Raw genomic sequence first — 20,155 nt, 5'->3', positions numbered from 1 at the left:
AACGTGAGGTCCGTTACAATCAAAGAATATAATCCACTATGTTTGACAAAGCCAAAACGGCTCCCTAAGTGAGAGACATGGACAAATGTCTCTTACTTACGGAGCCACTAGCCACTAACTTGGTTAGCGGCCCGAACTTCCGGGTAAACACTGGAAGTTTGTTTTCTTGTGTACAGTGTGTTTACATTATATGTCAATGGACATTAGACAGAAAATAGAGTATTTTTTGTGGTGACAGCTGTTTATTTAATTCCATAATGCTCTCAGGAGCTCTTGTTCACGTGACTCCTTTTGGTAGATGCGCCGTGATTGGTTGGGCGCTTGAGTGGATGGAGTTAAAGTGTGACACTGTGAGGTTTTCAAGTGAGCTTCTTCAAATATATGGGTGGGGAGATAATGAAAATTGTTGAAATGAATTACGTACAATAGTTTCTAAAGTCTGGAGGAGGTAAAACCCTTACTCATATCACAGTCACAGGGTTGCAGGTCCTTACTAATGTTTGCTTTGTCTCAGGAGTAGAAGCTAGCTTCTACTGCTGATGAAGAGGACTACCGTAACTTACCTATGGAAATAAGTAATAGAAGAGAGAATATACTTTGCTCTAAACATTCTTTTGGAGAACTGTTGGATGATGACTCACTGCTTTCTTCTTTTTCTACCATGCTACAAAGGTTATGGTAACAGGGTTGCGTGAATGTTGTAGGACACATGTTTCAAGATTAGAGGCAGTAATTATTATTTGAAATATTACGTTTGAGACAAATGTTCCCATAGTTACAAAAGACAGCAATGAAACAAATAATACCAAAAAAAGTTACATTTAGATTTCATTTCAAATTTCAGTCAACTGTTGCTTGTCATCCGATGAGGATGACAAGCATGCAGATGAACTTCCCTGAGACAGTTTCTGACAGTTTGTGCAGAAATGCTTTGGTTATCAAACCGATCGTTTCAGACGCTGTCTGAGTGGCTGGTCTCAGACGATCTTGGAGGTGAACTTGCTGGATGTGCAGGTCCTGGGCTGGTGTGGCTGCACGTGGTCTGCGGTTGTGAGGCTGGTTGGACGTATTGCCAGATTCCCTGAAACGCCTTTGGAGATGGCTTATGGAAGAGAAATGAAGATTCAACTCACAAGCAATAGCTCTGGTGGACATTCCTGCTGTCAGCATCACAACTGCATGCTCCTTCAAAACTTGTGATATCTGTGGAATTGTGGTGTGTGATACAACTGAACATTTCAGAGCAGCCTTTTATTGAAGCCAGTCTAAGTCACACCAGTAATCATGCTGTCTGATCAGCTGTGACGTGCGGTAGGGGCACTAAAAGAAAAAAATGAAAAATGGAATAAACGGTTATATTTATACAGTGATGTGTATTATAAAGTCATTTTCTGTATAACTTTTTGTATAACCAATTTTAGGTTATTTTTACTCAAAATTGCTGAATTTTTACATTTATCACAGAAATACTGAGAGACCTGCGGTGAGACACCAGCCTGAGTGCTTTGGGATTGCACAATGACTCGACTATCTGTTCTGGAATGCTATACTGTGAGACCATAATGCTATTTCTCTATATGTCGCTATTAAGATGTTCAAACATGTTTGCTATATGAAATAAATTTCCATAATTTAGCTAATGTCTATAATGTACAGTGTTTTTGACAACAACTGTATGTGTGTAACGTCTTTCTTGTGTTGGGTGGTCCTGAAACGACTGAGTAAAAGCTAGAAGTGAGGCACGCAGTACTCGTGCCTCATGGTGGGGGGCGGTGATCCCAAGGATTCGGTCGAGGATTCCTCTTCCTCAGCTGCAGAGGTGACAGCAAACTACAATCAATAGTCAGCGAGTCAAGTGCAGCCATTCATTTGTTTTCCGCTCGACTTGCCTTAGTATAAAAATGGAGGATTATTTACCTCAACTCAATTTTTTTTTTGATACTTTTGTTCAGAAGGAGCTGCGCATGGACGTGACATAAACATACATGTAGGTAACATTTTTTTAATCAAATGGGCTTATTCGTGTGTTACAGTTTGTATGTGTAAATAATTCTGCTCTGAGACTTTAAAAATAACCCACTTTTGCTAATCGAATGCTGAATAAGCTACAGTGTAGGTTCATGTGTTTGTAAATCTATGATGAAATCAGTGCCTCACCAGCCATGAACCTTACCGCACGTCACTGCTGATCAGCATCTTGATATGCACCTGTGAAGTGAGATGGATTATCTCTGCAAGGAAAAGTGTTCGCTATCACAGATTTAGACAGATTTGCAAACATTGTGTGTGTAGAAAATGTTTTGGATTTTTGAGTTCAGCTCATAGAAAATGGGAGCAAAAACAAAAATGTTGCGTTAATATTTTTGTTCAGTGTAAGAGCCCAGAAATAAATACATTTAAAAATGAACAAATTAATAAAAGTGAAAAAAGGAGGTTAATATACTGTATGTGAAAATGAACAAATACAGACAATATATTTTAACACAAAAATATAAATTGTTTCAGTTCAAAAATTATTAAATCAATAAATACAATGAAAAGTGTAAGAGAAGAGAATAAATAAGACGGGGGGGCAGACAGGCAAACAATACACAGATTTTGCCCCCACACCCTCTCTGCTGTTGCAGCTACTTAATGAAAGCCCTTCTCCGTGAAGACTCGGACCCGCTGCCGCTGTCCAGATCTCCGTTAAAACCGACATCCTGAAGCTTCTGAATTAATTTATCCCTGCACATCGGAACTGACTTGTCCCTGCCTGACACATACAGCTGCCCACGCCTTGTACAACCAATCGACGCTCCAGAGATGCGGCGTCATCGCGGAGGCCAAACCGACCGGGTTTCATTCCTCGTGACACGCCACTTCGCTCCCGTGGCGTGGCGCAATCTACGTCACCCTAACAAAAGTCTAGGTGAGCGTCAGTTTAGTGTCTAAAGATAGCTGCATCACGTATGTGAGGCCCTTTGTTACTGCAGCAGTCAACTTTAGAAAGACACCATGGTGCTGAGGCTCCCTGGCGTTAGAGGATAAAGTTTACCGAACCCAGAGATCCAATCAAAGCAGGTCAGTGTTCCTGTCATCATTCAGTTTTGTTCAAACTAAGTAATTTACATTCCAACATGCGTCTGGTAGCTCAGCTAAAAACTGATTCGGTCTCTGCTGTGATTATACCTAATAATATAATAACTACTCAGTAAGTGTGCACAGTATTTCTCTCTATATATAAATAAATACAACGAAATAAGATGTAATTTCAAAAATTTCATGTTAAAATGCCATCACAATAAATTTACGTAATTTAATGAATATTTGTGTCATGTATTCACTGTATTTAAACCTTTAAACCTGAATTGTAGTTACCTGCTATATAAAGGTGAATGCTCCCTATCATTAACTTAAAATACTTTGTGTATTTTAATAGTATAGAATAATTTCACACCTGATGAACTGGAACATTTGTCTGTTTTAATGTTCGTCATATTTCAGCCTATTTGTTCATTAATGTAAGAAGAAATTGTTTAAATCCTGTTCTGATTACATACACGTTTAATATCTATAGCTAGAACTATAAAAACACATCAACATGAGGTTCCTGAAGTGTGGTAACAGTAGGCCAGTAGGCTTTGAAACGCTTTCTATCATTATTGTCCATATATCACATTGGAAATGCTTTCTTTTGAGTTTGACATGGATACAAGATTTAAAACTCTCTGAAATCTGATAGTGGGTACCGGCAAAATCTCAGGCTCCAGCTAGTTCCAAAGTAAAATCGATTGGCTGGATAAAGATGTTGGATCACAAGTTAAAAGAACTAGTTTGGTGAGCAGCAACACCTTTAACTATTCTCTGGAGAACCAGTTAGGCCGGTGTTCTGTGGGTAAGAAATGAAGGAAGGAGGAAAAGACTCCGAAACACTGGGTGTGTTTATAAAGCTTGTATCCTACATTTAGTTGTTTTGAGACATCCATGGCAAAAAGGACATTTCCATGCGGCGTGAATCTAACAGGATGATGGCTCTTTACACCAGTCATCTTTACCAGGTTTGAGATAGGAAAGATAAATACACAGCAAAAAATCTAACATTTACTTTTTTTCCAGCCTAACTATGAGGGACAGACTGATCACCCTGCAAGAAATATCCAGTAATCATGTGGAGCCACTGGAGTACGCCGAGTCCGTTGGCTCGGACTCCTTCAGCAATGTGGACCTGGAGGACGAGTTGCCCCATGAAGCAGTGGTGTTTGACAACAGCCCTGATCTGGAGGAGGTCTTTACCCAATCACAAGATATTCGCAGAGAGGTCCAGCTTATCCGCCTGGAGGTCAAACGGCTTCGTGAGCAGAACTCTCGCATGCTCCAGGGCGTCACCACCATGAGCACAATCAAAAGGGACTCCAACGCCATTGGTGGCGATATAAAGGCTCGGGCTGAGGGTGTGCTGACACGCCTGAAGGAATTCGATGGCACAACCAGCAAGCTAGAGGAAGAGCATGGCTCAAATTCCGCTATCACACGTATTGCCAGAACCCAGTACGCCTGTCTCAGCAATGGTTTCCGCGACGCCATGTTTGACTACAACGAGGCTGAGATGAGCCATCGGGAGAACTGTAAAGCTCAGATCCAGAGGCAAATGGAGATAGTGGGGCGTGATGTGACAGGAGAGGAGGTTGAGGAGATGATTGAGGCAGGTCAGTGTAACATCTTCACCGACAACATCATGGCTGAGAGTAAAACGGTCCGGTCAGCTCTGTTCCAGATTGAGAAACGTCACCAGGAGTTGATGGACCTGGAGTCCCGCATCCAAAGCATCCATGAGATATTCCTTGACATTGCGATGCTGGTGGAGGAGCAGGGCACAATGCTGACCTCCATCCAAACCAACGTTCAGAAAACTGACGAGCACTTACAGGAATCTCTTGTCAAGCTAGGTAGAGCCAAACGTCATGACAGGAAGAACCCCTTCAAACAGATGTTTTGTGGCTGCTTCCCATGCTTCAAATAACTTGGATGACAAATATGATACAGAGATGGCAAAATATCTCATGATCTGACCATAGAAGGAGAAGCACAGTTTAAAGTTATTGTTATGGAAGGGAAAATACTTTTACTCTATTTAAGTGACACATTTATGTTTGTCCTGTTTGTATGACAGGTTTGAGACAGGTATCTCAGATCAGATTGACTCCTCCATGTGTTAGGTGACGCAGACATATAACAAATGGCATTCCAAAATGTTTTTCTTGCTTTTATTCCCTGCTGACATGCCACATGGGAGGGACTGACCAAATACCACAACGTGATGACTGACAACATTTTCAAAATACTGCAGAGTAATTGGAATCATGATTAGTTTTGTTGGCATGCTGTCTGCAATTGTTCCCACTGAGGAAGTATGTGCTAAAGAAATGTTATACACAAGGTCAATCAAACTATTGTTGCCTAATAAAGATATGTTGTAGTGTCTGACTAAGGTTAAATTATGTCTTAAATGGACAGCTGAAGGAAACACATTAGGATTAAGCAGTTAAGTTATTCTTGATTAGATTGTACATGTTTTCTGCACTGTAGTAATTTTAATTATCATTATTGAAATTATTTCTAATTCTTCTATCTACGTTACACATGATTAAATTCTCTGTTGTTTTAACAGCATTTACCTTCAGGGAGGACTGCAGTAACTGAGGAGTCAGAGCATGTATGCTAATCTGTTACTTTACACTCCAATTTTATGACCATATGTATGATTGTACCTGTATGAAGTCTTTCTTCATGGGTTTGTGTATTTTACATAAAGAGATGTATTAAACTTTTTTATCTGACTGTATTTATTCCTCTTTGACCATTATAAAAGGCAAAAATGTAATAGCTGTATATGCAGAGCACCGGGCTCTAGTATTGAAACATGGGAAATGTTCTCAAAAACTAATCGAAAATAATTTTCATCTGCGGTGACTTTTCTATTGATCTGCTCAATCCAAATAACCATCAGAAGACAGAAGAATTTATCACTCTAATGTGCAGTTTGAGTTTATATTCAAAAATCACCAGACCTAGTAGAATCACATTCCACAGTGCTACTTCAATGTATAACATATTCAGCAATGAACTTGATACAGTAAGCGGACAATTAATTGTATCAGTGACTACTTACCAGTATTTATAGATTATAACATCAAACACCTGAGAAGTCAACCAGAGGAAAATCTAAAATACAGACGAGTGAGGACAGAGGAAACTGTTAATGCTTAAAAGAATGGTTTCCTTGCACAAAAACATGGGAAACAGTATATGATGAGAATGACATTGATGATGCTTACAAAGCTTCCTAGGAATATTCATGTGACCAAAATTGTCCAGTAAAAAAATATTACAAAAACACAAGGATAAGAATCAACAGTGGATTACAAAGGGATTACAAAATGCCTGTAAAAAGAAAAATACACTATATAAAGAATTCATTAAACAAAAAAAGAAGCCGAAGATAAATGTAAAAAATATTAAAATCTGTTGACTAATATTATAAGAACGTAGAAAGGAATACTACAGTAAAACATTATAAAAACAACTTTAAAGGCATATGGGACATATTAAATAGTATTATTAAAAATGATGTAAAACAACAGTTGTTCTCAATTTTTTATTGACAATAACATTAGAAGGGACAGTATGAATGATGTGGTCAACTAATTTTAACAGTTTTTTGTAAATGTTGGACCAAATTTGGCAGGAAAATTTCCTAATAGTGTCGTCTGAGGAGTATAATAATAACTTTATAGACTAAGAGAAATCCCAGTTCAATGTTCCTCACAGCAGTGCAAGAAAAGGAATTAATAGAAATTGTAAGTAAATGTAAATGCAAAAAATCTACTGATTCAAATGAAATTGATATGAAAATGATAAAAAAAAATACTTAGGGGATTTCACAACTTCTAAAATGTATCTGTAACTTATCATTTAAAACTAGTAAATTTCCTAACAAAATGAAAACTGCTAAAGTTGTGCCTCTGTATAAAACTGGGGATAGGGCCTCTTTCTCTACTTCCACAATTTTCAAAAATGTTAGAAAAACTGTTCAACAAAAGATTAGACAGCTTCATAAAAAAATATAACATACTTTCTGACAGTCAACATGGATTCAGAGCAAAAAGTTCAACAGCACTGGCATTAACAGAATCCATTGAGGAGATTGCCAATGCAATACATCACAAATTGCATTCAGTTGGGGTATTCACAGATCTTAAAAAGGCGTTTGACACAATTAACCATAACATATTAATCAGTAAATTGGAACGATATGGGATCAGAGGGTTAGCGCTACACTGGGTGATTAGTTATTTTAGTAACAGAAAACAGTTTGTGAAGTTGAGGGAATATTCATCATCTTCCTCAATGAGGGAGTTTTTCCCCACCACCGTCGCTTATGCTTGCTCTGGAAGGCATTGTTGGCTTTCTATCTGTAAGTGAAACAGGAGGTCAATATTTTTTTTCAAGAACGAAAAAAACCCCAGTATTAACTGGTTTACAATTATTTTCTGTTCCGGAACATTAAATAATATAAAGTTTTCGGTTTCGTTTTCATTCCTGCCAAAATACCAAAAGTTTCCAGTTTTCATTTTCGTTCCATGAACCAGTTCAAAGCCCTGGGTTTGACGGAAACAAATTATCATGAAATTTAAGCAAAACCAAATTTAAGTTATTCGGAAATTGTAATAAGAACTCACCTTCACAGATACAAGTAGATGGGGTTGACACTGAAAGTGTACATGAAAACAAATTTCTTGGGGTAATAATTGACAACAAAATAAATGGGAAGGCTCATGTAAAAATCAAAAATCAAAATTCATAGACCTGGTTAATTTTAAACAGCACAGGTCATGTATAAAGCAAAAAACATTTTACTTCCTGGGAATATTCTTTAACAGAGATGGGGTATTATAATCTGAGGGGGGAGCTAAATTTAAAATATCAAAGGACGTTTAAATGTTTTAATGTTTCTGTTTGTGGAGTGAGGCTGTGGAACAGATTGAATGTGGAGCTCAAGCGATGTCCAAGTATGACCCAGTAAAAAAGTGGCACAAAAACATGGTTTTCAACAGGTACAGGATTGAAGAAGGGCTTTAACAATCAGGTGTTGTTATATATGACTTATGTATTTAAGTTTATTTTCAGTACTTATTTTTTTGTAAATACAGTATGTATGTTTAATTTATGTTTGCTATCTCAATCATTTATTAGACAAAAATGATTGAGATAACTGTTAATTAAGTAGTTGAGAAGGGCGAGGGTTAAATAAGCTTATGCTTCAACCTACCCCTTTTTGGACATGTGGGAGCGATGCCTATTGTTGTTGTTGCTCTGTCTACTTTCAATGCTCTTGTTTGTTTTTATGTTTATGTTCAGTCTATTTTGTTGTCTTACTTCCACATGTACAAAATGAAAAAGTATTCATTCATTCATATGTGTTTCAACACCAGGAGTCTGTGCCATACAGGATGGTACGAAAAGCAACAGTCCTCTACCTGACATTCACCTAACAAATCAATAGTCACACAGATCAGATCACTGTGGATGCCTCATCAAGTCCCATTCTGTAGTTACATGATCTGTATAGTTGGCTTTAACACAGATAGGCTGGGACTCATGAATCATCCACCCAAAAGACACACATATCCACACACACAGGTGTCATCACTTTACAAACATGGAAAGTTGCAGTGCATGACTCCCATGAATCATTGTCAAAGAGTTTAATCCCTTGAGTTTTCTCACTTACGTCTTGTGAACATGTGTCCGGATGCATTACTTGTCAGGAAGATTTTTATTTTTTTAGTGGAATCAGTCTCCTGATTCCTCCAGCGACAAGAAAATGCACAAAAAAATATCTCACTTCAAGGAAGTATTGTTTTCTGCAGTGGGAAGGTCCATGTCCGTCACCTGGGAGGGGGTGGCAAACACACAGCAGACGTCTTGCTTCATCACAGGAAAATGGTGTGTTCTCATGTGTCTTAGACAAGATATCAGCGTGAGACACTTTCAGAAGTTTGACTTGATTCCTGGTTTTGTGAGAGCCATTCCTAAGAGGTAAGACATCCTTGAAATAATTGCTGATGATATCTAATTATTTTCTGTCGATGTATGAATACCAGCAGCTGGAGACAATTGGATAAATGATGGGAGTTAGTTAATGCTATTTGACTGGGAAAGAATACTGTAACTGATTCTAAAATCATTCAGAAGATTAATTTACTACCTTTATGTCATAAGAATGTGTAGAAAAAAATGCAAGATTTTATTCTTAAGTGGTATGAGGAAATAGATTTGCTATGTTCATTCTTACACTAGATGAAAGAATCAGTGCAGACATTTTGGGAAATCATCACAGTTTTACACATTTTTACAGCATTAGTTTTACAAGGTGATTGTAATTTTAACTTGTGGGACAGATATTCAGCCTTATGTATAGCCATAATCTCTCTTTTAGAATAAAACAACGTATTTCTTCCTTGTTCCTGGTGTGAAAAAAACACATTCACACCAACTAGCGTCTTTTGTCATTACGTCTCACCAAATACTGAAAACTGCCGTAAACTGACCAGCTATTGTTTTTAATGGTACTGACTCCTGGATAGATGGTGTAATTTCCCTTGTGGAAGTAGCAAGGAGTGTTTACGTACTGTGTCAGCAGCATGACAGAAATTATTTAATATTCTAAGCATAGGGACAATGTACCATGCATTTTACATATTTCTTCATCATGTAACTGATCCATCAGTCTAAAAACAAAGTCAATTAGAGACAAGGCAGTCAGAGACTGCAACATCCTACAACATCCCTGATTTCAAAATTTTACCCTGACATACTTTCATAGGTCAGGGTCATTTAATAAAAGACCCATGATCCAACATGTAACTGGTGCATTCTATTTGTCATGATCTATCTCAGACCATAAGTCAAAGCTGGTACTTTGATCTATGGTCTTACATTGGCCTTTTCCCTCATCAATCTATCGTATCCGGTTCCTGAGTGTACGAAAGTTGAAATTTGAACTAGACCTAGTTTTCTCAAGGTCATCATCTCATCTTCATCCCCTCTGCCACCCAAGTAATGTGCTTTTTGTTTCATCTTTCTATCTGCAATGGTTGTGAAGATATTTGTTGGACCGACAGACGGACGGATAGATGAACACACAAACACTGACAATTACTATAGATCACTGCTTCGCAGGATGTAATGAACTGACATGTTTTCCTATGATTTCTCAGACAGAATGCGGGACATGCTGGAGAGGCTGAAGACAATGTGTGAGGAGGAGGAGGACTCTCAGTCAGGGGTCTATGGACCTGAGTTTGATGAAGACAAGCTGACTCTGTCTCAGCAGGCAGTAGTGTTTGAGAACTCTTCAGCAATTGATAATATCTTGAGGGAAGCCCACTCCATACGCAAGGAGATCTCTATGCTCCAACTAGAGGTAGAGCGTCTGAGCGCCCATAATGAACGCTTTGGCACCTCTGTGCGGCGCCTCACTCTCCTCAAAAAAGAGTCTATCTCCATAGCCAAGGGGATTCAGCAACGAGGGGAGGCCTTGTATGCCCGTCTTCATGCCCTGGGTACAGAGAGCAGACAGCTAGAGGAGAGGGAGGGTCCCACCTCTGCTGTTAGCCGCATTTCCCGGGTTCAGCATGACACACTTACCCGTGCCTTCCACGCTACCATGACTGACTACAACAATGCAGAGGAGTTGCAGAGGAGTATATGTAGGGAAAGGATCCAGAGACAGGCCTTGATCATTGGGACTGAAATCACTGATGAGCAGCTGGATGTGATGGTGCACAAAGGTGGTGAGGGCTGGGCTGAGCTGTCCCAGAGCCTGCAGACCCAAGGTGCACGGTCGTCCCGCTGGGCAATGAGTGAAATCAAAGGCCGACACAGGGAACTGGTGGAGCTAGAAGTCAGGATGAAGGAGGTGCATGACCTTTTCCTCCAGATGGCCATGATGGTGGAGGATCAGGGGTATATTATCAATAACATTGAAGCCAATGTGTGCGCGACTGATGAATATGTTGAAAAAATTAACATTCATATCAAGAAAGCCTTACAGTATAAGAAGAAAAATCCTTTTCTGCAGTGTTGTTCCTGTCTTTCCTGTTGGAGACGGAAACAACCTTTTTAGGACTTTCCACTTGAAGAAAATTTATGGATCATTGAATGAAAGGTGAAATAAATATTTTATATTATGCAATGCGCATCATTCATTTCATACATTTGCAGTCATTTCAGTTCAATAGATGGTGAGAGTATGTGCTAGTGAAGCCCACATCCTAAAATAATGTTAAATCAATCAATTTTTAATGTTGTAGTTTTTAAAAAAAAAATCTGTTTGTTGTCCATACATCCATCCATGAGAGTGAAATATGCAATTTCAGAAGAAGGAAAGGAAATGGCATTGGAGTTGATGAGAAACAAAGTAGTTAAAGTTATAGAAAGTGCTAAATGGAAAATAGAGAAAGTTCTGGCGGAGAGTCAAGAATGTTTGGGAGAACAGACATAGTAGGGGATAGAGCAGCCAAGGATGAGGGTGCAGATGTGCGATTAGTCAGTGTTAAGAAAGATGAGTTGGAATGGACATCACTGGGAGGAACGGTTGCAGAAAGGGATTTAAATAAGCTATATGATGTTATGAGAAAGACAGTTTTATAAATACTGTGTTGGACCAATGCCGCATTCAGGAGAGAAGAAAACTCTCTTACTGCAGTCTGAGATCAGATTCTGGAGAGCAAGGTCAGGCTAGCTGTATCAGAGGCATTTATGAAAGGAACATGACTTATCACCACAGGAGCTGAAACACACACACACACACACACGCACACACACACACACACACACACACACTCAGTGACCCATTTCCTTGACAGCAAAAAGTTTGCAATTTCACAGAATAGCCAAGAAAAACTAATATAACTCTTGTGTAAAATCTACATTTTATAGATACAGATGCAAACATGGAAACAGAGATGACGGAAGGCACGCCCCACACTGTGAAGACATTACTTCAGAAGGACAGAACATTATTACACGTGTTTCTGATGAGCCCGTATTTTAGTCACACTACACCAACAAGGGATACAGTCGCCTCCTCTGCAGTAGACGAACACACACCACAATCACAAGAGAGGATGGATGATGTGATGGGGTTGGTGAGGTGTCTGAAGGTGTGAAAGTTAACAGCTACACAAATTCCTCCAATGCAGTCAGAGCCTGTTTGATAGGTGTGTGTGTGTGTGTGTGTGTGTGTGTGTGTGTGTGTGTGTGTGTGTGTGTGTGTGTGTGTGTGTGTGTGTGTGTGTGTGTGTGTTTGGAAACAGGTTTCACATCCAATGGTGATAAAAATGAACCAAATACAATAATACAGGTTTGTTAACCACAGTGATGCCACCAGTGAAAATGTTAGCTGAATCCCTAGGGCTCATAGGGAAGGTTAGCTTCGTTTTTTTGCAAGTGTATTACTGCAATGTTCTGTACCAGGATGGCTGAGTGGTTAAGGCGTTGGACTCAAGATCAAATGGATATGTGTCTATGAGGGTTCAAACCCCACTCCTGGTAAGGTCAGTGCCACCCAAATTTAATTACAAACAATGGTGCACTGTCACTTTTCTCTTCTGAGACACTGAAGGGTTTCCCAGAATTTCCTTGAAACTATTTGATAGTCCCCCGCAAACAGGCGGGAGTACCCATAAAGGCTAGTCAGTGCTTTTCTTTGTGAATTTTGAACATAACTTTTTGTAAGTAACTCCAGATGTACTTTTCAGAGCTCTTTATTTGCTTTGGTTCCTGGAACGCGGTAGTAGGAAAGAAGTAACAGCCCATTCTAACTCTACTGTTACAGCTTGTAGCTAAACTGGTTCTAAGTCGTGCTAACAGTTCGGACTCTGGACATGCTAAATTCATTAGCTGCTAGTTCAATAACTAACTTTCTGTTAACAGCTACAGATATAGATACAGGGGTTTTTGGGGCAATAAACTGGAATGTTTGTCTCTGGTATAGATATGATTATATGAAACCAGAACCTGACGTTCAGCCGCTTGTTGATTGTAATGCTGTGTTGTCAGTTAGCATGTCATTTGCCAGTTTGCTCGCTCTGTTACTTAACACGTTTGCTGCTGAAACTGCTAAACCACCATAATTTGGACATTTGAACCAAAGGAATTCAAAAGGACTACATATTTCAATAATAAAATGCATCAAGTTTTCATTAAAGAGCATCTAAACATTATACAGTGTTATATACTACAAAACTCCCTACATCTTATATGAATTCCACATTCATTTATCATTAACCAAAGCCTATGATTTTTTCATTAACTCCATTCAAAATAATGCATGCTTACTATATGAATACAGTCTATATACAGTATGTATGTACAGTTTTCTCTCCTTTGTTTACTCTCCTCCTGCTTGGACTAATTCTCCTTTGATCTCACCTTGTGCTCCTTCGTCCTCTGACCGGTAACGGCAGAAGAAGTGGGTACGGAGGGACGGATGGAACCTGACATATGGCCGCTTGTTAATTAAATTGTTGTGTTGTCAGTTAGCATGATATTTGCAGGTTTGCTCGCTGTCATCTCAATAATATTAAATATAAAATATGTCGATTGTGCTGTTGTAGTTAATGGTGCCTGGATGGCCGAGTGGTTAAAGGTATTTGGATCAAAGGAATTCTAAAGGACTAAAATTTCCGGCGTGGTTTAGAACCGCACTCCTGGTAAGGTAGAAGTCAGCACCTCCCAAGCGCTGTCAATTTTCCTGGCACCAAAAGGTTTGGCAGAATTTCCTTGAGTTCGACCAGTAGTCCTGGTCCATGAGCTCCCAGACCCCAGTTCTTGCCTCCAGGACCACATCTGGCCTGCCTGTAACCGTCAACTGCCTCCGGAGTCCCACAATTCAAACAAGAATCAATATGATTCATTCATTCATTCATCTTATCTGTTTGGGTCCTGCTGGGTCCTGGGTACTGCCTGGGTCCTGCCCGGAGTTTCTTTCTCAATGAGTTTTTCCCCGCCACCGTCGCTTATGCTTGCTCTGGAGGTCATTGTTGGCTTTCTATCTGTAAAGTGCTTTGAAATGTCTTCAGATGTGAATAAGCGCTATATAAATTAAAGTTGATTGATTGATTATCGTTTCTTCTGCTTTTGTGGTTCACAGGGGTTACTGGAGCCTGTCCCAGCGAACTTAAAGGAAAGAGGCAGGGGACACTCTGAGCCACGACGCCAGTGCAGCACGAACTTGATTAGACTCCGTCCACTGAAATACAGTATTTCCAAATAAATCAAGCCTTGTACTGTACTACGTTCCAGCTTCAAGCCCTGCGTCAAACAGGCAGGAGTAGCCTGTTTGACGCTAGCTGGTTTTCTTTGTGGACTTTTGAATTTTGAACATAACTTTCTGTCAGTAACTCCAGATGTTGGTGTCAGACCGCTTTGTTCGCTTTGACTCCTGGAACGCGGTAGTAGGAAAGAAGTTACAGCCCATAGTTATTCTACTGTTACAGCTCGTAGCTAAACCGGTTCTAAGTCGTGCTAACATTCATGAGATGCTAAATTCATTAGCTGCTATTTCAAGAACTAACTTTCTACCAACAGCTATAGTTATAGCTACAGGGGGTCCGGGTGGTAATAAACTGGAATGCTTGTCTCTGTTATAGAAATGATTATATGAAAACGGAACTTTACGTTCGACCGCTTGTTGGGTAGTTAGCTCGTCTTTGCCGGTTCGCTCGCTTTAGTCTGTCACTTAACACATTCGCTGCTGAAACCACTGTACCGCCATAGTTTCACTTGTCACGAAGCAATACCCTTAAAATATCATATACATTTGCATCGTCTCAATAATATGGAACGTATCTTTAAAAATTGTAAAGCATGCTGCTTTACCTATATTCACCAGGATGGCCGAGTGGTTAAGGCGTTGGACTTAAGATCCAATGGACGTTTGTCCGCGTGGGTTCGAACCCCACTCCTGGTAGATCATTTTTTAAATATGTTTTGAGTGTTAGTATTGCTACACAATTTCTCTAACGCTACAGAAAATGATTCTATTGACGATAGTCTGTAGGGTGAGCTATGAAAAGTTTGTCCGTTTAGTCACTTTCGGATATGTTGTGTATGTTCGGTGTCGGCGGCACCCTTCGACATTGGAACGGAGGCAAGGCAGAGGAAGAGGCAAGCACCATTCATGTATGAATGGTCCTCACAGCAGAGACCAAAAGACGTATGAAACAACAACAATAATAATGATGATTATAAAAAATTGTAGAAAATGCTGCACTCTTAAAAAAAAAAGCAGAAGTTGTAGCCAATAGCCTTCCGCTGCGACATCCCACATCAGTTTCTTTTCCAACCATTCAAAGAAACCAAAATTGTGGGTGTAAAATATGAGAGCTGACTTTGGTTTATAGTCATAGTCAGTTATCGCCTCGATCACCCTGTCTCACCTCATCGCTTTGCGTGAGAAAACCTTTTGTTTGACACAAGCTATACTTCATTGAGGGAGGGTTTATAAGATGTTTCCAGTGAACAATGCTGAAGCATAACTTAAAATGGAAGAAAGACATGCAATATTATTGAATGACATTCATCATGTATATTTCATAATTATCCATCATTGCACTGCAATGTTTTCTTTTCTGCCAGTTTCTGTTCATATAGTCTGTGCCTACCACTTACGAAAACTATTTCGTTATACCAGTTTTGTTTGAAATTTCTTTTTGGACAATCAGTTAGTATGAAATGATTATGAGTTACATATCCATGAATTGGTATTGATGGTACACTAATTGAGCTGTAAATCGGAGCGGTAGATCAGTCCTCCACGTGCTCACAGTAGGGAACCATTTGTTTTATTGAGAGATACTGCTGATTAGCATCACCATGGAATTAGTTTTTGGTGTCCTTAGTTTAACACTGTTTTGTGGAGTTGACCGGTCTGCTCAAACGAGGAGTAGAATCATCGGTCCAAAGGATGGCGCTCTAAGCCCTTCGTGTACCGTCTGGGCTTGATTCCACCACTGGCTCACTGTGGGCCTCTACTCCGTCAGTCGCTGTAAGGGTTATTCTTTTTGCTTATGAATAACCTGCAATCTTCATCTAGATAGATAGATATTAGATAGTTAGATAGTTAGATAGATAGATAGATAGATAGATAGATAGATAGATAGATAGATAGATAGATAGATAGATAGATAGATAGATAGATAGATAGATAGATAGATAGATAGATAGATAGATAGATAGATAGATAGATAAATGGGTGGGTGGATGGATGGATGGATGGATGGATGGATGGATGGATGGATGGATGGATGGATGGATGGATGGATGGATAGATAGATAGATAGATAGATAGATAGATAGATAGATAGATAGATAGATAGATAGATAGATAGATAGATACTTTATTAATCCCAGAGGAAATGGTATATATCCACTGCTCAGGCATTACATAATGAATAATACTGGATAAACACCAGGAGAAAAAGAAACACTGACATCACAGGACATACCGCAAGACATACACTACACTAACAGACACATGCAGCACTAACAGGACTTATATACTAAACTATAACTAAAATATAAACACTATAAAATTTAAATATAAACTATGAAATTTAAAAAATATAACAGTATTGAATTAAAATATAAACAGTATAAAATTAAAATATAAACAGTATAAAATTAAATTAAATCCATTCAACCGCGTGCTGACCTCGCCACCTCCCCCCCGCTCCTCCTGAGAGAGTCATTGTACCCCCTGATGTCACGGGGCACGAAGCAGGACCTCAGAAGCGTATCCACAGAGTCCAGGCTCAGCCCAACCACTGAGCCCGCTCTGCTGATGAGTCTGTTAAGACGGTCCATATCTCTTTTCCTGGCCCCCCCACCCCAACACACAATGGCGTATGACAGCACACTAGAGACTACGGACTGATAGAACATGAGAAGGAGCTTAGGACAGATGTTGAAGGAGACCAGCCTCCTCAGGAAGTACATCCTGCTCTGCCCCTTCTTGTACACACAGTCCGAGTTGAGTGACCAGTCCAGTCTGCTGTCTAGCTGCAGTCCCAGGTACTTATAGTTTTCTACCACCTCCACCTCACTGCCCTCGATGATCACTGGCTGTGGAGAGGGAGGTGCCCGCCGGAAATCCAGCACCATCTCCTTCGTCTTGGAGACGTTGAGCTGGAGCTGGTTCTGTTGGCACCACTTCACGAAGTCAGCCACCAATGTCCTGTACCCCCCTTCATCACCCTCCCGGATACATGCCACTATCGCAGTGTCATCGGAGTACTTCTGTATGTGGCATGTATCAGAGTTGTGCTTGAAGTCTGATGTGTAGAGGGTGAAGAGAATGGGGGAGAGAACGGCCACAGCACATGCTGCACAGGAAATAGTCTCTACACAGCAAAGCGTGGAGGACAAGTAAATAGAAAATATGCCTTTTGAGAAACATCCTAGAGTTGTAAAAAATAATTTTATTTTCTCCTTCATTGTTAAAACCACACTTTCCCGTTGAAGCTTTGATATTCTAGATTTTCTAATTATGTGGACTGATTAAATTATACTGATTAATAGCCTTACTAATAGCCTGATTAATAGCCTACTAATTACATCTACACCTGCACAAGTACAAAAAGTTTGATACTTCAAAAGTGAAATACTGAAATTACTTCTTTACTTTTATGTACAATGAGTATGCTCACAGATTTTGGGCTTCTCTGAAGTTGGTGTCGCTGCATACATGAGTGAATTAGAGAGTAGACTATAACTTTATTAATCCCTTAAGGAGGTTCCGTCAGGGAAATTAACATCTCCGTCACACACAGCACAGTGAGTACACAGAACACAGAAAAAGCACACAGAAAAGACCAGCACATAGAAAGTAGTACCAACATCAAATAGAAAGAGTAATAGATAACTCATCAAGAATATACAAATAGAAAATCATGAATAGGAATAGAAAAAAAATTAAACAAACAAATAAATAAATAATGTGAAATTATCTGAAAATGTGTTTCCGCATGGTTATACGGTTAATAATTCTTCTAAGTAAAATGAAGCATCTTGACTCAAAGGACTTCGTACTTCTTGGTGCTTTGCGGAAAATTTTAGAGGACCCTTGGCCTAGTAAACATTCCAGTCATTATTCCATCCCATTAAAGTCTCTTGTACAGTTTTGCGTTATCCAGTGGGAATCACTGGTTTCATTGGTGTTACGTCACGTGACGCCCACCGCGCCATGTTTCCATCTCTTAGTCGGGAAAAAACTTTTACAACCAGAGGAAAAAGCTCGAGACCAGCGTCACTGTAACAAACTGATATACAACTTCCGGTTACAAACTTCGAAATAATTGTTCGATTTTCTCCAACGTCTTCGTTCACGATTAATTAACATAAATTTTGTGTTATGAATATAATATTTTTGGTTTCGAGCATCTTTGTTTTACTATAACCCCTACATAAAAAGGCTATCGCATTGAAATGTCCATTTGGTTTCTAAAATTGCATCCTAATCAGCGACAGCGTCTGGCGTGACATCCGAACGATTGGATAGCGCGGTCGAGTGTTTTACTATGAAGGGGGATTTCTGGTACTTCCGTTATGTTCAGCGACTGAATAGTTTGACGTTGCTGCGAGGAGCAGGGGAAGAGTCAACTAAGCTTCAGGAACAAAGTTGAGAGACTGGAGTCCACAGTACTGCAGCGGCCTCCCTGGAAATGTAATAAACATTTTTGCCTGTGTTTTAAAGACCACGGGAGTTGCGTTTTGCTCTACGCTGCAAAAACGCGTCTGTTAAAAAAATTTTTTTTTGCACATTGTGGAGTGTGGAAGCGCTGAGGACGTTCTCTTTAGTTAGCTAGTTACTCAAGAAGAGTGCGTCGGACATCGATGGAAATGTTTTAAATTAATGAAATTGATGAAACTTCTAAAGTTTTTGACTCTTCAATACATTTTACTTGTATTTGTCTATCCGTAGTCGACTTGTTTAGAGGGGGCACGTCTCCTGACTCCCTGGTGACAGCAGAGGTGAGTGTCTCCATGAAAATCCACGGACCTTACTCGTCATTGTGTCTACAGAACGCAGCGCTGGTGTGAAGTTCAAAGTTAGGCGATGGCTGGAAAGTAAAGGCAGGAAGAAGTACAAATTTTATGTAATCCCAAGTCGCAGTTGGTTTTGGCAGTGCTTTATAAAAACGAGCAAGATCTAAATACTGCCGACGCACCTAAGAGTTAAAACATTAACCAAAGCAAGGCCACCATTGATTAAACTTTAAAAGACACCTCGTGTCCAACTTTGCTAACAGGAATCTTGACAGACGAGCACGACATGCTTTAAATTTTGTCTGTGCTCTTATTGCAAACCAAACTAGAAAGCAATGAACTACAATTATGGCTGATGAATCTGGAGCTCTAAACAGTGGAGGCTGCAGTGACTGACTTGTTTCAGTTGTCAGGCCTGGGTTGTCAAAGCTGCTCCTCCAACTTCATCGGGAGAGGAACTGAAAATCAGACACTAGCCCGAGAAATTGGCTTGTCTTTCAGTTTACACATGCTATTATGGCCGTTCTTAATCTCTCCAGAACTGAAACTCACCAAGCGCTACCAGTTCCAGCTTCATAAACTCCTTTCATGGTCAGAGTAGGCTATTTTGGGAGAGGACATGGTTGAATGTTTTAATTCTGGGGTATCCTTTCCTTAAACAATCTCAAACCGTACAATTAACCGTACAACTAAAGTCAGTTTTTATAAAGCTGCATCAAGACAAACAAGAAAATACCCATTAAAGCTGAAGTGTTAGATCAAGTTGAGTATTTGGGAAATTTGATTTGTTGGTTTTTACTTTTCGAGCTACCTAAAGTTGAGCATCACATGTGAAACTGAAAAACGCTGCTTGCAGATATCAGACATTATCGATCGACCTTAATGTCTATATTTCACCAATACCAGTGAGAAAACCCTTCACTTTTAACAAGGCCTAGTGCATTAACCTCAATCTGGCAACTAAATGGAGAAAAAAGTAGATATGAAATACTTTCACTTGTGATTATAGAAACCATTGGATTTTGGGATTACACTGAAATGATGGGGGGAGGGAGGCACA

The 20,155-nt window shown here is 39.6% G+C and overlaps 3 protein-coding genes and 2 non-coding genes across 7 annotated transcripts in view; all 5 read left to right on the top strand.

Annotated features, from left to right (window-relative positions):
- The first annotated feature begins 2,878 nt into the window (after positions 1 to 2,878).
- On the top strand, positions 2,879 to 5,814 carry stx11b.1 (syntaxin 11b, tandem duplicate 1). Its single transcript, XM_068342582.1, has 2 exons — positions 2,879 to 3,063; positions 4,099 to 5,814. The coding sequence occupies exon 2, from the start codon at positions 4,106 to 4,108 to the stop codon at positions 5,000 to 5,002; it is 897 nt and encodes a 298-aa protein (XP_068198683.1). The 5' UTR covers positions 2,879 to 3,063; positions 4,099 to 4,105; the 3' UTR covers positions 5,003 to 5,814.
- A 3,166-nt stretch (positions 5,815 to 8,980) lies between these two features.
- On the top strand, positions 8,981 to 11,170 carry LOC137613881 (syntaxin-11-like). Its single transcript, XM_068343336.1, has 2 exons — positions 8,981 to 9,081; positions 10,263 to 11,170. Exon 2 carries the CDS (start codon positions 10,268 to 10,270, stop codon positions 11,168 to 11,170), a length of 903 nt encoding a protein of 300 aa, XP_068199437.1. The 5' UTR covers positions 8,981 to 9,081; positions 10,263 to 10,267.
- A 1,347-nt stretch (positions 11,171 to 12,517) lies between these two features.
- trnal-caa (transfer RNA leucine (anticodon CAA)) lies at positions 12,518 to 12,600 on the top strand. Its single transcript has one exon. It is a non-coding gene; the product is annotated as a tRNA-Leu (tRNA).
- A 2,336-nt stretch (positions 12,601 to 14,936) lies between these two features.
- On the top strand, positions 14,937 to 15,019 carry trnal-uaa (transfer RNA leucine (anticodon UAA)). The gene has a single exon. It is a non-coding gene; the product is annotated as a tRNA-Leu (tRNA).
- Positions 15,020 to 18,582: 3,563 nt separating this feature from the next.
- The window catches only part of utrn (utrophin), a 188,431-nt gene continuing 186,858 nt past the window's right edge, over positions 18,583 to 20,155 (top strand). For 2 of the 3 annotated variants that reach the window (XM_068341994.1, XM_068341985.1), the window contains exon 1: positions 18,583 to 19,080. The gene's annotated coding sequence lies outside the window, so the exon portion shown is untranslated. The remainder of the gene's footprint in view (positions 19,081 to 20,155) is intronic. The other variant, XM_068341986.1, reaches the window with a different exon arrangement.

This window comes from Antennarius striatus, chromosome 19 (genome assembly GCF_040054535.1).
Source record: "Antennarius striatus isolate MH-2024 chromosome 19, ASM4005453v1, whole genome shotgun sequence".
Taxonomy (NCBI): Eukaryota; Metazoa; Chordata; class Actinopteri; order Lophiiformes; family Antennariidae; genus Antennarius; species Antennarius striatus.
The sequence above is the reverse complement of the archived record's forward strand: the minus strand, read 5'-3'. Positions and strand labels throughout refer to the sequence as shown.